At 47.9% G+C, this 14,961-nt stretch overlaps 1 protein-coding gene across 4 annotated transcripts in view; it reads left to right on the forward strand.

The window, feature by feature from the left end:
- POLE (DNA polymerase epsilon, catalytic subunit) overlaps positions 1-14,961 on the forward strand; it is a 379,412-nt gene that overhangs the window by 249,941 nt on the left and 114,510 nt on the right. For all 4 annotated transcript variants that reach the window (XM_029570995.1, XM_029570997.1, XM_029570993.1 and 1 more), the window contains exon 32: positions 1,460-1,603. In XM_029570995.1, coding sequence (XP_029426855.1) covers positions 1,460-1,603 — 144 coding nt within the window. The remainder of the gene's footprint in view (positions 1-1,459; positions 1,604-14,961) is intronic.

The raw sequence follows: 14,961 nt of genomic DNA on the forward strand, positions 1-14,961 counted from the left end.
TGTAACCACACTCTGTTGCGTCCGTCCCAGCCTTAATAGCTTCCCCTCGGCCGCTGCTGCTTGTACATATTTATCAGGCTGCAACCTGGAGTTCTCTCCATACCTTCGCAGCCCATTATTGCTTAGATACAACTAGCTGGCATGCTCCATGTTTGGCCAGTCCGTCTACTCTTATTCTTTTCGGTTTAACTACCCAACATCCTTCCACCAACCCGTTAAGGGTTTCAGGATGCCCTCCGTTCCAAATTCCACCCCCGTCATTGCGCCTTTCACGCGTCTTGGGTGCAGTTTGTGCACTCTCGGGCCTCCTCAGCTCTGTACTCACCCATATGTGAGGACTACCATCCTGCTTGTCCTGTGAGAAAGCAAGCTTTGCTTACCTGTAACAGGTGTTCTCACAGGACAGCAGGATGTTAGTCCTCACGAAACCCACCCGCCACCCCACGGAGTTGGGTCTGTATACGTTTTTACTTTTATTTTAGTTTCGCTTGCGCTTTTAGCTATAAGACTAGAATGAGGGAGACACCTGTGGCTCACAGGGATAATTGCAGGCTGAGCATGCTCAGTGCACTCAGTGTGCCAGTGCCAGTCAAAGCTTTGTAGAAACTTTGACAGAAAAGTTTTCCGTACAGGGCTCCATCCTGTGATGTCACCCATATGTGAGGACTAACATCCTGCTGTCCTGTGAACACCTGTTACAGGTAAGCAACATTTGCTAATTCAATAGACAAAAAAAAATCCAGTGAAACGTTTAAAAAAAAAAAAAAATTACAAAAATAGACCATTCAGTATCAGTATTTAAACCATGTGGAGCTAAGTTCAGTTTCAACTAATACTTATGCATGAGCCTTCTGAAGGTAAGGATTTTGTTTTCTTATGTCAATGTGGACTTGTTTGTTTAAAGTAGACCGATGACTGTAAGAGGTTTTTTTTTTTTCTTTTTAAAGTAATAACAGGAATGTTTATTTACTAAAGGTGTTTTTTGATTGATGTAGATTGGTGTGAACTGTAGCTCTTGCTGGTAAAGTGTTTTGTTTTGGTTTTTTTTTTTTTTGTTAATTTGCTTTTCTCACTTATATTCATTCAGATTATGTAGGTAACCAGGAAAGGAGGGGCAGACATACGAGGCAGTCATGTCCCAGGTAGAAGATGCTACGAGAAATGTTTTAGAGAAGGAACTAATTGCACTGATCCTAGATTTATTATTTGTGCATTCCATTCTGTGTATTCTTGGGGTTTTGCTAACATGAGCTTCTATTGTCCAGGCCTTCCTCTCCCTCCCAAGGATGTCATTTCTTCTGTGTTAATACAGTTCTCTCAAGGCTTTTGATACATTTGTGAATGTTTATGATTAATTTCTCTCTGTTTATTTTTACTCCCTGGGGCTTTTGAATAAATATTTGCTTTGTTTCAGGATTTCTTTCTCTGGGTAGACTTCTAATCTCTGTTTTTCTCTTAGATTGGAGAGACCAAGCAGCCAGGGTTGTTCCGTCTCTGGGCTGTTATTGGCAGTGACTTGCACTGCATCAAGCTGAAAATCCCACGAGTATTTTATGTGAATCAGCGTATCATGAAGCCTGATGAAGGTGCAGTGTATAAAAAGGTGAGAAGTCCTCTTTAGAATTAGTCGGTCTATACAATTCCTTTGTATGTTCTGTCATTTCTGATTCATATTTTTTTTCATAGATGTGCACACATCTGTTCATCCTTGTTGCCTTCTTGTTGCCTTATGTCTTCTTTCCTTATCCTGCTTACACCAGTTCAGACATGTGGGTTTCCCCCCCCCTACTAGCAAATGGAAACAGATGAGACACCTTTTTATGCAGCAACAATACAAAAGTAGGAACCCAAACAGTGGTTACCCATCGAATATAGGATAAAATACAAGGCCTTATGTACCATACACAAACTAATATATGATAAAGAAGCAGACTGGCTAAACACAGCCTTACGAGTACACGTTCCACAAAGAAACCTCCGCTCAGCAAACAAAGCACTACTAACAATCCCTTCAGTAAAGTCAGCAAAATTAACCCAAGTGAGAGAAAGGGCTTTATCATTGGCTGGGCCCATACTATGGAACACGATGCCCCCTGAACTCAGATTACAGAATAATCTCAAAACTTTTAAGAAAAATCTAAAAACATGGCTCTTTAAAAAAGCCTTCACTAAAAGAGTGTGGAGGGTAGAGAATGAAAGTACAAGGTAATGCAGATCAGAATGAATTTAATCAATCCTACTTTTAAGAAGTAATAGTTCAAAGCGATAGTAACTCAATAATATACCTGGACTTGACCAACATTACTCAAATAATGATTTTATTTATGAAATTGTAACCGAACTTTATTGGCACCTGTTAGAATGTAAGATATCCTACATTTACTTACCTTAGTCTATGTGCCTATTTGTAAACCGTTGCGATGGTATATAACTTAGCGACGGTATAGAAAAGTTTTTAAATAAATAAATAAATAAACAATGCGAAGCACTTATAAGAAATATTTAATGCTTTGCTTGAAATGATTCATGTAAATAGGCACTGTTGTCTGCACCTGTTGCTGTGGCTGCTGTGCTCTGCCTGCTTCACAGAGGGGGAGATCCCTGGAGAATGCTCCGGGGCTTCTGGAGGATCTTTTGGTTCTCCTCCAAACTTGGATGTAGTGCTGGAGCTACTGCAAGCAGCAGTCTGAGACTGGTTTTTGCAGGAACATCAGCCATTTTGAGCCATGGTACTGCATCTGATCCTTATGTTCTGCCTTAGTCCCGGTGAATTCTTGTCCATTTTACCCATTCTACAGGACTGTGGAGTTTTCATCAATTTTTTTTTTTACTACTCCAGGCCTTCTGTGCAATTCAAAGGCCTGATGAAAAGCCTGTGTGCAGTCCCAGTTCCATGCAAGCATCCTCAAAGTTCCATAGTGTTGCGCCCCCCCCCCCCCCCCCAAACTTGGATGTGGATAAGATACAGCTTGGAGGATTGGGCAGATGCTGCAAATTGTGTTTCTATAGAGGAGGGAGAGGTTGTTTCTGATAAGGAACAGTCATTTGTAAGGAAGAGATTGCAGCTTTAATTGATCAGGTTGTCTCCTGCCTCAGTTTGCAGAAGTCAAGGTTGAGGAAACGCCTGTATGGGATCCTATTAAGGGGGGGGAGGGAGCATAAATCCACAATGGCCTTCCCTTTGCATTCTGAGATACAAGAGTGAAGTTGTATCCTCTTCCTCCTGAGTGGGTTAAGCGCTTCTTTCAGATTCCATGTGCGGATGCTCTGGTCACATTTGTTACCCAGATTGCCCGGCTGAAGACATTCATGGCCCATGTTGTATCAAGTACTTCAGAAGATGGTACTGCAGAGATGCCCAGTAGACATTATCACTGAGAAATAATAAAGGACACCTGAGGCAGGCGGTAGTTCCCGAAACATGGGCCTGTATTGCGTTATGTTTTGATATTGTGATGTGAAATTAGCACACAGTGTCTGTTTGGAGAATTAATCATGTTCAGCTAAGTACACGTTTTTTGGATACGCTTTCTATGCCTATCAGCAAATGATTGAGTTCCCTGTACGTACCCGGATCAGTCCAGACAGTGGGTTGAGCCTCCTGTCCAGCAGATGGAGATAGAGAAATACTGAAGGGATGCAGGGTGAGCACTGTCCTGATATAGGATACCCTTTAGTTTTTTCTCTATCCTATATCAGGACAGTGCTCACCCTGCATCCCTTCAGTATTTCTCTGTCTCCAGCAGATGGCAGACCATGCGGCTCCCCTCTAGTCAGCTAGAGGGAGATTGTTTAGGAAAGTCTAGCACCCTACCCGGTGACCTGCCTGGCTAGGGGTGAAACTGTGGTCCAGTCCCTCCCCTGCGCAGACCCAGAGACGAAGCATACCTCTGGTCTGCTGCAAAGAAGTTCATTCCTCTGCTTCTTCAACTTTACCAACAAGTTTAAAAAAAAAAAAACAAAACTTTCCATCGGGGGAAAGAGCAGGTAGCTGAACCTTTCACTTCCCTGCTCTCAGCCAGGCACCGGCGATTCTTGTCTCACACACGGCAGATCTGCCCCTCCCCTTTTCTCCCTCTATGCCTCGATCGGCCTTTTGCCTTGCATGTGGAGAGCCTGCCTCGCAACTCTCCCGCGAGGGAGTGTGTTCTCGATGCTTGAACGGAGGGGAAGGCTCCTCTGCGCCGGAGAGATCAGCTGGTCGTTCCCGGCCCGGCAGACGCGCTGCAAGGGGGAAACCACAGAAATAGCGGCCATTTTGGCTGCAAACCTTGCTGAAGATTCTGAGCCTGATGTGGGCAGGGTCCCGATTTTTTTTTTTTTTTTCTCACTGCCCCCGATCTAAGCCCCGTGGACCCCCCAGATGCCAGTTCTGACCCAGGCAAATCTCCAAGGCTTTTTTTTCAGCTGATTTTGTTCTCCTCATGCATAAGGCTTATGTTGCCAGCCTTCTACAACAGGATGACCCACCAGATCCTCAGCTGCCTGCCTGCCCTCCTCCTGCCAAGGATCCTAGATTGGCTGCAGCGCAGGGGCCCAGGTCCCCAGACTCTCAAGGGGGCAAACCGGGTTCGGGTGGTCCCAGAGGTTCTGGTCCCTCTGGCCCGCACTGATCTGGATGCCGATGTCCTCGTTCTGAATCCACCAATAGAGGGGGACAACCCCAGGGTGTTGCGTTTCTTCCAGCGTGAAGAGCTGGATCTGCTTATACCCCTTGTTCTGGCCAAGTTGGGCTTAGATGCCCCTCCAGAGGGCAACACGTCTGCCGCAGCTTCTAGCAACGTTGACCCAGTCCTCGCCAGCCTGAGGGCACCCCCGTGCACCTTCCCTTTCCATCCGATGCTAATGCAGTTACTGCTCCGGGAATGGGAGATGCCGGAAGCCGATTTGCACGTGGGCAGAGTCATAGAAAAGCTGTACCGGCTTCCAGACCCGTGTCTGGATATGCTCCGGGTCCCTAAGGTGGACGCCTCGGTCTCCGCTGTCACGAAGCGAACTACTATCCCAGTCATGGGGGCGATTGCATTGAAAGATCTGCAGGATCGCAAATTGGAGGTCTACCTCAAAAGGATTTTTGAGGTCCTAGTACTCTGGGTCCAGGCAACAGTCTGTAGCAGTCTCATGCAGCAGGCAAGCCTTAGGTGGATTCAACAACTACTCAGCACCCAGGACCTCCTGTCTGCAGAGGCGGAACAGGCAGAGCAGCTGGAAGGTGCCATTGCATATGGGGCGGATGCCCTCTATGATCTTCTCAGGGTGCAGGCCAGAGCTATGGTTTCCGCTAGATGTCTCCTCTGGCTTCGTAATTGGGCAGTGGACTCCTCTTCTAAATCACAGTTGGGCACTCTCCCATTCAAGGGTAAGTTGCTCTTCGGGGAGGACCTGGAACAGCTTATTAAATCTCTTGGGGACAATAAGGTGCATAAGCTACCGGAGGCCTGCCCTCGGCAATCCAAATCCTTTTTTCCTTCGCGCTCTCTGCTCAGGGGTCAGTGCAGGTACATCAGGCCGAGAGGGGCTGCCCAAAGACCCAACTCCACTAGATCCCAGTCTTGGTCTCATTCCTTTCGTGGCCGACGGCTGTTCCGGGATACGAACCCTTCAGGTTCCACCTCAAAGTCCTCCCAATGAAATGCGGCCGGCCCATTCCTACGCTCCCGCCTTAGGTGGACGTCTGTCCCTTTTTCTCAAGGAATGGGCCAACATCACGTCGGATCAGTGGGTCCTCGATGTGATTGCCAACAGCTACGTGTTAGCCTTTGCTCGGGAACTCCCCGACCGCTTTCTAATCTCTCCCTGCGGCTCTTGGAAGCATTCAGCGGTGTGCCAGACTCTGGACAGGCTACAGGAGCTCGGGGCCATAGTCCCTGTACTCCTGGAGGAACAGGGATCCGGCCAGTATTCCATCTACTTTGTTGTGCCCAAAAATGGCGGCTCCTTCCGACAGATCCTGGACCTCGAGGGTCAGCCGAGCTCTCTGAGTGCCCCATTTTCAGATGGAGACGGTTCACTCAGGCGAATTTCTGGCCTCTCTCGACTTGACAGAAGCTTACCTGCATATCCCGAACCGCCACGACCATCAGAAGTATCTCCGCTTCGCCATTCTGGGACACCACTTCCAGTTCCGGGCACTTCCATTCGGCCTGGCCACCGCGCTGCGTACGTTCACCAAGGTCATGATAGTGGTGGTGGCCTCCCTTCGTCGGGAGGGAGTCCTGGTCCATCCTTACCTGGACGACTGGCTCATCCGTGCCAAGTCGGAGAACCTGTGTACTGCAGCAGTCGACAGGGTCGTGATTTTTCTCTCCTCCCTCAGGTGGATTGTCAACTTCTCCAAGAGTCATCTCAAGCCCTCCCAGGTCCTGGAATTTCTAGGAGCCTGTTTCAGCACCCGCGTGGGCAAAGACCTACTGCCCGAGCACCAGGCGCTCAAGCTCATGAACAAGGTACAACATCTCTTATCTCTTTTGGTACCCACGGCCTGGGACTATCTCCAGGTCCTGGGCTCCATGGCTTCCACCAAAGATCTGGTTCCTTGGGCTTTTGCGCATATGCGTCCTCTACAGAAAGCGTTACTGTTCCACTGGAAGCCGGTCTCGCAGGAGTTCCAAACACCCCTACCGCTCTCAGACTCTACCATTGCCAGCATGCAGTGGTGGTTTTCACTCGCCCATCTCTTGAAATGAGTGCCTTTGGATTGTTGTGACGATGGATGCCAGCCTCTCTGGCTGGGGAGCGGTGTGTCAGCACCAGTCTACACAAGGACAGTGGTCTCCTGTGCAATCCCGATGGCACATGAATCGTCTGGAAGCTCGAGCTGTCCGTCTGGCACTCAAGACGTTCCTGCCCTTTCTCTGTCACAAAGCCGTGCGGGTCCTCTCCGACAATGCCACCACCGTAGCTTATATCAATCACCAGGGTGGCACCAGGAGTCGTCTGGTGGGTCTGGAGGCCAGCAAGTTGCTCTCCTGGGTGGAGAGACATCTGAGTCGTCTGGCAGCTTCCCACATTGCGGGGAAGGAGAATGTGCAAGCGGACTTCCTCAGCCGACAACACCTAGACCCCGGACTCTCCGGGGTCTAGGTGTTGTCTGACGGGAGTTGTCTGACGGGAGTTGTCTGACGAGGCGATGATTCTTCTGGTGTGCAAGTGGGGAGTTCCTCACCTCGACCTTTCGAATAATAGAAGGACTAGGGGGCATTCCATGAAGTTAGCAAGTAACACATTTAAGACTAATCGGAGAAAATTCTTTTTCACTCAACGCACAATAAAGCTCTGGAATTTGTTGCCAGAGAAGGTAGTTAGTGCAGTTAGTGTAGCTGGGTTCAAAAAAGGTTTGGTTAAGTTCTTGGAGGAGAAGTCCATTAATGGCTATTAATCAATTATACTCATCTGAATCCTCCCAAGTGCCCCTCACACATGGAGTCCCTCAAGGTTCTTCACTATCTTCAACCCTCTTCAACATCTACCTCCTCCCACTATGCAAATACCTCTCAGATGCCAACCTCACCTACTTTGTCTATGCAGACGACATACAAATTCTACTCCCCATAACCAAGTACATTGAACTCACCATGGAGAGATGGAACAAACTCAGTTCAAAACTATCACAACTGCTATCCCAACTATCTCTCTGCCTTAACCAAGCCAAAACAGAAATCATTCACATCCATGACGACCGTCCCCCTTCTCCTCTCACGAGCACCCCCTCAAACAACCCTGGGACACCAAACTTATCAAGAACCTCACTCACACCATCCACAAAAAACCTAGGAGTAACAATCGACAGCCAACTCAACTTTAAACGGCACATCTCCAATACAATCAAAGATGGATTTTTCAAGCTTCAAACACTTAAAAAACTCAAACCCCTCCTCCAACCGCACGATTTCCGAACAGTACTTCAATCAATTATTTTCTCAAAACTCGACTACTGCAACTCCCTCCTCATTGGACTACCAGAAATCCACATCAAACCCCTCCAAGTCCTACAAAATGCTGCCGCCAGAATTATCACCAACCACAGAAAATCCTCCCACATCACACCCACTCTCAAAGACCTCCACTGGCTGCCCATCACACAAAGAATACAGTATAAAACCCTCACCCTTATACACAAAAAAATAAACAATAGCAAAATGGTCTGGCTAAACAACACTATCCAACCATACACCACACAAAGGAACCTCAGATCCTCCAACACAGGTCTCCTCTCCATCCCAAATCTCAAAAATGCTCACCTCAATGCAACTCGCAAACGAGCCATTACAATAGCTGGCCCTACCCTATGGAACTCCCTCCCCACTCATCTCAGACACGAACCCTCACCACAAGTCTTCAAAAAACAGCTAAAAACATGGCTGTTCTTGAAAGCCTTCCCTCCGGATTCCCAACCCCTTCAACTGCATGTTCTTGAAAACCTGCCCACTTGACCCTTACATGCACTACCGCATATCACCCCCCTCACTACCACCCCCTCCTTTTCCCCCCCTATTCCCACCAGAACTAATCGTAATCGTAACCAATTCAAACTGTATATATTGTATATAGGTTAGATGCTACAAATTATACTCCCATTCATTTGTATTCATATGTTACAATGTTTTTTACTTCAATAGTTTAATCAATTGTTATCTTGTTAAATGTAAAATAGGGCAGATCTCGCCCTATTCAACCTGTTACCTGGAAACCGATGTGATATCTCGATTGAATGTCGGTATACAAAATAAATAAATAAATAAATAAATAGGGAATAGCCACTGCTATTAATTGCATCAGTAGCATGGGTTCTTCTTAGTGTTTGGGTAATTGCCAGGTTCTTGTGGCCTGGTTTTTGGCCTCTGTTGGAAACAGGATGCTGGGCTTGATGGACCCTTGGTCTGACCCAGCATGGCAATTTCTTATGTTCTTATGTTCTTACCTGATGGCTACCCTGAACAACGAAAAGGCTCCCAGATTCTTCAGCCGCAGGCGGGAGCACTGCTCGGAAGGGGTGGATGCCCTGGTTCTTCCCTGGCCTCACGATGTTCTTCTCTACGTGTTCCCACCTTGGCCTCTGGTGGGAAAGGTACTCAGAAGGATAGAACTCCACAAGGGGCTGGTCATTCTCGTAGCGCTGGAATGCCTCGGAGACCGTGGTTCGCGGACCTCGTGAACCTCTCAACCGACTGTCCTCATCCGGATGTCATTCGCTTCCTTAAAGGGGCCAAACATTTAAACCCATCAGTCCGGCCTACTTGTCCATCCTGGAGCCTCAATTTGGTGCTTCAAGCCCTTTGCGAGGCGCCTTTCGAATCTCTCCGGCAGGCCACACTTAAAGACCTCATTCTTATGACAGTATTTTTGGTCTCTATTTGCTCAGCCAGGAAAGTGTCTGAGCTCCAAGCCTTGTCTTGTCAGGAGCCCTTTGTCTGCTTTTCTGACTCAGGTGTTTCCTTCAAGATGGTGCCATCCTTTCTTCCAAAGGTCGTGTCTTCTTTTCACGTTATTCAGTCAGTGGAGCTTCCTGCCTTTTCTCCTGAAGACATTGCACGCACGCCTGGTGGGGACCTCAGGCATCTTGATGTAAAGAGAGTCCTACTCCAATATCTACAGGTTACTAACGAATTTCACATCTCTGATCATCTCTTTGTCCTATGGAGCGGCCCAAATAGAGGTAACAAGGCCTCTAAGGCTAACATTGCTCGCTGGCTGAAGGAAGCCAGTCTGGTGTTCCCTCTAACTTGTGTCATGCTGTTTGGAGGCTCAGGGAGAATTGCCTCCGTCTGGCTTTACTAAGCTCGGTTCTTTCCAGCTGATGCAAGAATGGAAAAAGAGCTACCAGAGGTGTCGTCTGATTTTTGGGGCTCCCTTAACTGGTTCATCAGTGGAGGAAGGTAGTTCAGTGAGCATAGGTCCAATGTCCTCTGCCTTTTCTTGGATAGAATTTTTTTTCAAGGACTGCAGTCCTTTCTTCAGGCGCAGTCCTTGGCCTCAGCCAATCTTAACAGGTCAGGATAACAGGCTGTGGATTCCCACACGCCTAGTGCTGCAGGTGTCTGAGTACACCTAAATCTGCTGTGGGTCTCCCCGATAGTGTCCCAGATGGCACGGGTGATAAAGCTGGGCCTTACTCCCTGCAGGATTGGGAAATTCCTCCAGGATTGGAGCCGTATGTAACTATGTTGCGTTTCTTTCATAGAGATTAGTTACCGGCTCTGATTTCCCAGTCATTGAAGATACTGGGAGTACTGGGGGATGAATCCATGTTTGAGCCAAAGAAAGATCCCATTTTGATTTCTTTGCATAAAGCCTCTTGTTTCTTGCCTATTATGGAAGCCATTCAAGAATTGATGGATCTTGAATGGGCACCCCAGAAGCTAATTTTAAAGGGGAATGAGTCTTGGAAGCACTGTACTCCCTGGATTCAGCTGTGAGAGAGCAATTGCACTTTCCAAAAGTGGACGTGCTTGTGTACCATTACCAAGTGGACGACTATCTCCGTAGAAGGGGGAGCAGTCTTGAAGGATGCACAGGATAGAAGAATTGAGGCTATCCTTAAACAGGCTTTTGAAGCAATGGCAATTAATTTGCAAATATCTTCTTGTTGTTCCCTGGTGGTTCACTCTTATTTACTTCTCTCTCAGGAGGTCGATGAATCTGGTGTGAATTCCAATGCAGTAATGGAACCAGTAGCTGCCTTTTTGGCAGATGCGAGCTGCGATTTGATTCACACTTCGGCTAGAGGGGTGGCTTCTGTAGTAGCAGAATAGACATTGGCTATGGCTGAGAAATTGGTCAGCTGATACAACCTCGAAGTCTAACCTTATGAAGTTGCACTTTAAAGGTTTGCTCTTGTTTGGGAGCGAGCTGGAGAAAATGGCCAATAAGTGGGGTGAGTTTTGGGTTCCTCAGTTACCAGAGGATAAGAAACAAATGGCACACTCCTTCAGCACAAGAAGTCGTACTAGGGGGTTCAATTGTTTTCGACCCTACAGAGCAGGGGTCGGGAACCTTTATGGCTGAGAGAGCCATGAACGCCACATATTTTAAAATGTAATTCTGTGAGAGCCATACAAGACCTACCAAATTAATTTACTACAACCCCCTACTCTCCTGATGCCCCCCCAAGACCTGCCAAATTAATTTACTACAACCCCCCACCCTCCTGCCCCCCCCCCCCCAAGACCTGCCAAAAGTCCCTGGTGGTCCAGCGGGGGTCCAGGGCTCGCAGACAAATCTTTAATAAAAAAGTAAAAATCTAACAAAACCCTCCACCCTCCTGACGCCCCCCAAGACCTCCAAAATTAATTTACTACAACCCCCCACCCTCCTAACCCCCCCCCCAAAGACCTGCCAAAAGTCCCTGGTGGTCCAGCGGGGGTCCAGGAGCAGTCCGGGAGCGATCTCCTGGACTTGGGCTATCGGCTGCCAGTAGTCAAAATGGCGCCGATGGCCCTTTGCCCTCACTATGTCACTGGGGGTCGACCAATGGCAGCGCCATCGACGCCATTTTGATTACTGGCAGCCGATTGCCCTTTGCCCTTACTATGTCACAGGGGCTACCGCCGCCATTGGTCGACCCCAGTGACATAGTGAGGGCAAAGGGCCGTTGGCGCCATTTTGACTACTGGCAGCCGACAGCCCAAGTCCAGGAGACCGCTCCTGGACCCCCGCTGGACCTCCAGGGACTTTTGGCAGGTCTTGAAGGGCGGGGGGGTTTTGTTAAGATTTTTACTTTTTTATTAAAGATTTGTCTGCGAGCCAGATGCAGCCATCAAAAGAGCCACATCTGGCTCGCGAGCCATAGGTTCCCTACCCCTGCTACAGAGCAATGGTTTTTTAGAGGACTCAACCTATGGATAAGTCTCAGCCCTTTCGTCCCAGGCAGCACAGACAGGGCGCAGGCTCGGGTAATGGAGCCCACTGAGCCACCCAATGACTCACCCCCAGGAACAGGAGCTAGGGGGTCGCTTCTCTTTTTTTTATTGGTGGTGGGTCGAGATCACATCAGACAAGTGGGCTGTGGTGGAAAAAGATAGCTATGCACGGAGTTTTGCAGTGTTCCTTGGGACGTTTTCATGGTGTCTGCCTGCAACTCTGTAGAAGAGATAGGCAGTGGGAGTGTACATTGTCAAGACTCATCAGCCTGCGGGCTGTGGTTCCAGTGCTCATGTCTCAAGAAAGTGCAGGCCAAAATTCCATTTTTGTTGTGCCCAAGAAGGAGGGCTCTTTGTCCCATCCTAGATCTCAAAGGGGTCAACCGTCATTTGTGGGTGACTCGTTTTCACATGGAAACCTTATGCTCAGTGATAATGGCAGTGCAATTGGGGAAGTTTGACATCTCTGGACTTGTCCGAGGCGTGCCTTCATATTCCCATCTGGTTAGAGCATCAACTATTTCTGCATTTCACGGTTTTGGGGCGCCATCACTTTCAAGCACTGCATTTTGGTTTTGCCACCACACACAGAACTTTTTCCTAAGTTATAGTGGTGGTGGCAGCAGAGCTGAAAAAGGATGGCATTCTGGTACACCTGTTCTTAGAAGACTGGCTGATTTGGGCCAAAGTGGGGAAGAAAGCCTTCAGGTCTTGTGCAAGGTGATCTGCTTATTGCAGGAGCTAGGTTGGATGGTGATCCTGGCCAAGAGCACTCTTCAGCCATCACAGTCTCTGGAGTATCTTGGTATTCGGTTCGACATGAAGCAGAGAAGGGTGTTCCTGCCGGAGGGCCGTATTCAGAAGTTGATGGCGCAGGTGCGTCTATTGACAAACACAATATGTCCGACAGTGTGGTCTTATCTACGGGTACTCAGATTGATGGCAGCGACCCTGGAGGTGGTGCTGTAGGTGAGGGTGTATATGCATCCTCTTCAGTGTGCTCTGCTGTCTCGTTTTGGCTCTCCTACCATTGAAGATCTGTATACACCTGCAGTAGAGGTCCCTAGACTAGTGTTATTACACTCTTTCTGAGCTCAGTGATTTCCTGTTGGCAGAGTGCTGGAATGGTTATCTGTTAATAATCAAGTTTTGTTAGTTTGTCCACAGTTGGCTTTTGCAGAGAATACTGCCAAGTCTGATGTCAGTGCAGGGGTATATATACCATGCTGTCAGCTTTGCTCCGTCTCTATCTGCTGGTAGAAGTGCATAACCCACTGGTATTGGATCCACCTGTCCTTTTTAAAGAAAAGGAAATTATAAGGTTAGTAATTTCTCCTTCTACCTTACAGGTCGATACTCTAAGGCCGCGGTAGAAAGAGTGCGGCAGTGCCGGGCGCACCCTCGTTCCCCGCATGCACAGTTCTCTTCACATACCGCTCGATACTCTATGTAAATTACTTGCAAATGCCAGCCGCGTCTGCGAAGCGTTAGGTGAAGGTTAGGCCCGCGCAACCCATTTTACTGTATAGGCGCTTAATACAGCGCCTATACAGTAATCCTGGGTGCGCTGGTACCTGTCATTTCAAATGTCATTTCAAATGACATTTGAAATGACAGGCACCAGGAAGTGTATATTCCCCCCCCCCCCCCCCCACAATAGAGCAAGGCGCAGGGCAAAAATTAAAACAAAAGGGAATAAAGTGTTATAAATATATAAATACCTTGTCACTTTCCGAATCCCCCATCTCCACACGGGCGGGTGGGCGTGCGGTCATCGAGGTGGCGGCGGGAGCCGGTGGGCGCCCGTTCATCCAGGCGGGCGGGTGGGCGCCCGTTTGATCCAGGCGGCGGCGGGAGCCGGCGGGCGGGTGGGCGCGCGTTTGATCCAAGCGGCGGCAGGAGCCGGCGGGCGGGTGGGCGCGCGTTTGATCCAGGCGGGAGCGGGCGGGTGGGCGCGCATTTGATCCAGGCGGCGGCGGGAGCTGGTGGGCGTGCATTCATCCAGATGGAGGGAGCCGGCGGCAAAAGCGGCCTCCGGCAGCCCCCGCCAGCAGTGAATGAATGCACGCCTGTGTACGCCCGTGCAATTTCGGTGCTCAAGGCGTGACGTCACGACGCTTGACGTCACGACATATATATATATATATATATATATATATATATATGGGTTTCCGCCCAACTGTTACTGTTTTACTGTAAACCGATGTGATGTGTGTACGGTCATCAGTATAAAAGAGACTTTAAATAAATAAATAAATAAATATATAACAACTTTACGCTGCAAATGTTAGTATATATGGAGGTCGTCCATGGTGCAGTCCGGTACGTAGCTGTTCGAACACCACACTAACACCAGGTAGAGGGTAGGCGGTAAACTAACAGGTTAAGGACGCGGCAAAATAGCGGGTTACAAAGGAGATAATCTGAGCGCGCGTCACAGTATCGGAGGGGAATAGCTAATTCGTTCATTTACATATCATATACATGCTGCGTGTGGAAAAGGTTACGGGTCGGTTTCAAGAAGCGCTAAGGACGCGTGAAACTGGAGACTGTATCGCAGGATCGTCTTACGCATCCCAATTGCCTTATGCCTTATGTTACTCTATGACTTAGATCACTCTATGATAGCTGGATCACTTGTGTTTCCAGACTTCACCACCCAAAAGACTTCGTTACACAAACTGCCTTCACCTCTTTATTTATCTGTTACATGTTATTGTATTTTTTACCTCATTTAAGTAGTTAATTTCAATTCCAATTTTTACTTTATTTTTATATTGTATTTATTTATTGTGTACACTTCAGGGAAATCTAACCAAGTTATAATTTAACCAGACTTAGTTCATCTTTATCTAAAACCATCCAGTTTGTCCCTAACCCAGAGAAGTTACCTTATGAAGTTTCCTTGAATCGTTACTATTCATTATGTTATGTAAAGCCTTGTTTAATATGTTTCTTGTAAAGCCAGGGGCACTGTTTCCCGTCCCGCGGCATTATTGTTGTTACCTGTAAACCGGACTGATTTGTTTCCCAACAAGAATTTCGGTATATAAAAATTCTAAATAAATAAATAATTGTGCGCCCACAGCGAGTTAATCTCCAA

The sequence above is a fragment of the Rhinatrema bivittatum genome, chromosome 11 (genome assembly GCF_901001135.1).
Source record: "Rhinatrema bivittatum chromosome 11, aRhiBiv1.1, whole genome shotgun sequence".
NCBI classification, from domain to species: Eukaryota; Metazoa; Chordata; class Amphibia; order Gymnophiona; family Rhinatrematidae; genus Rhinatrema; species Rhinatrema bivittatum.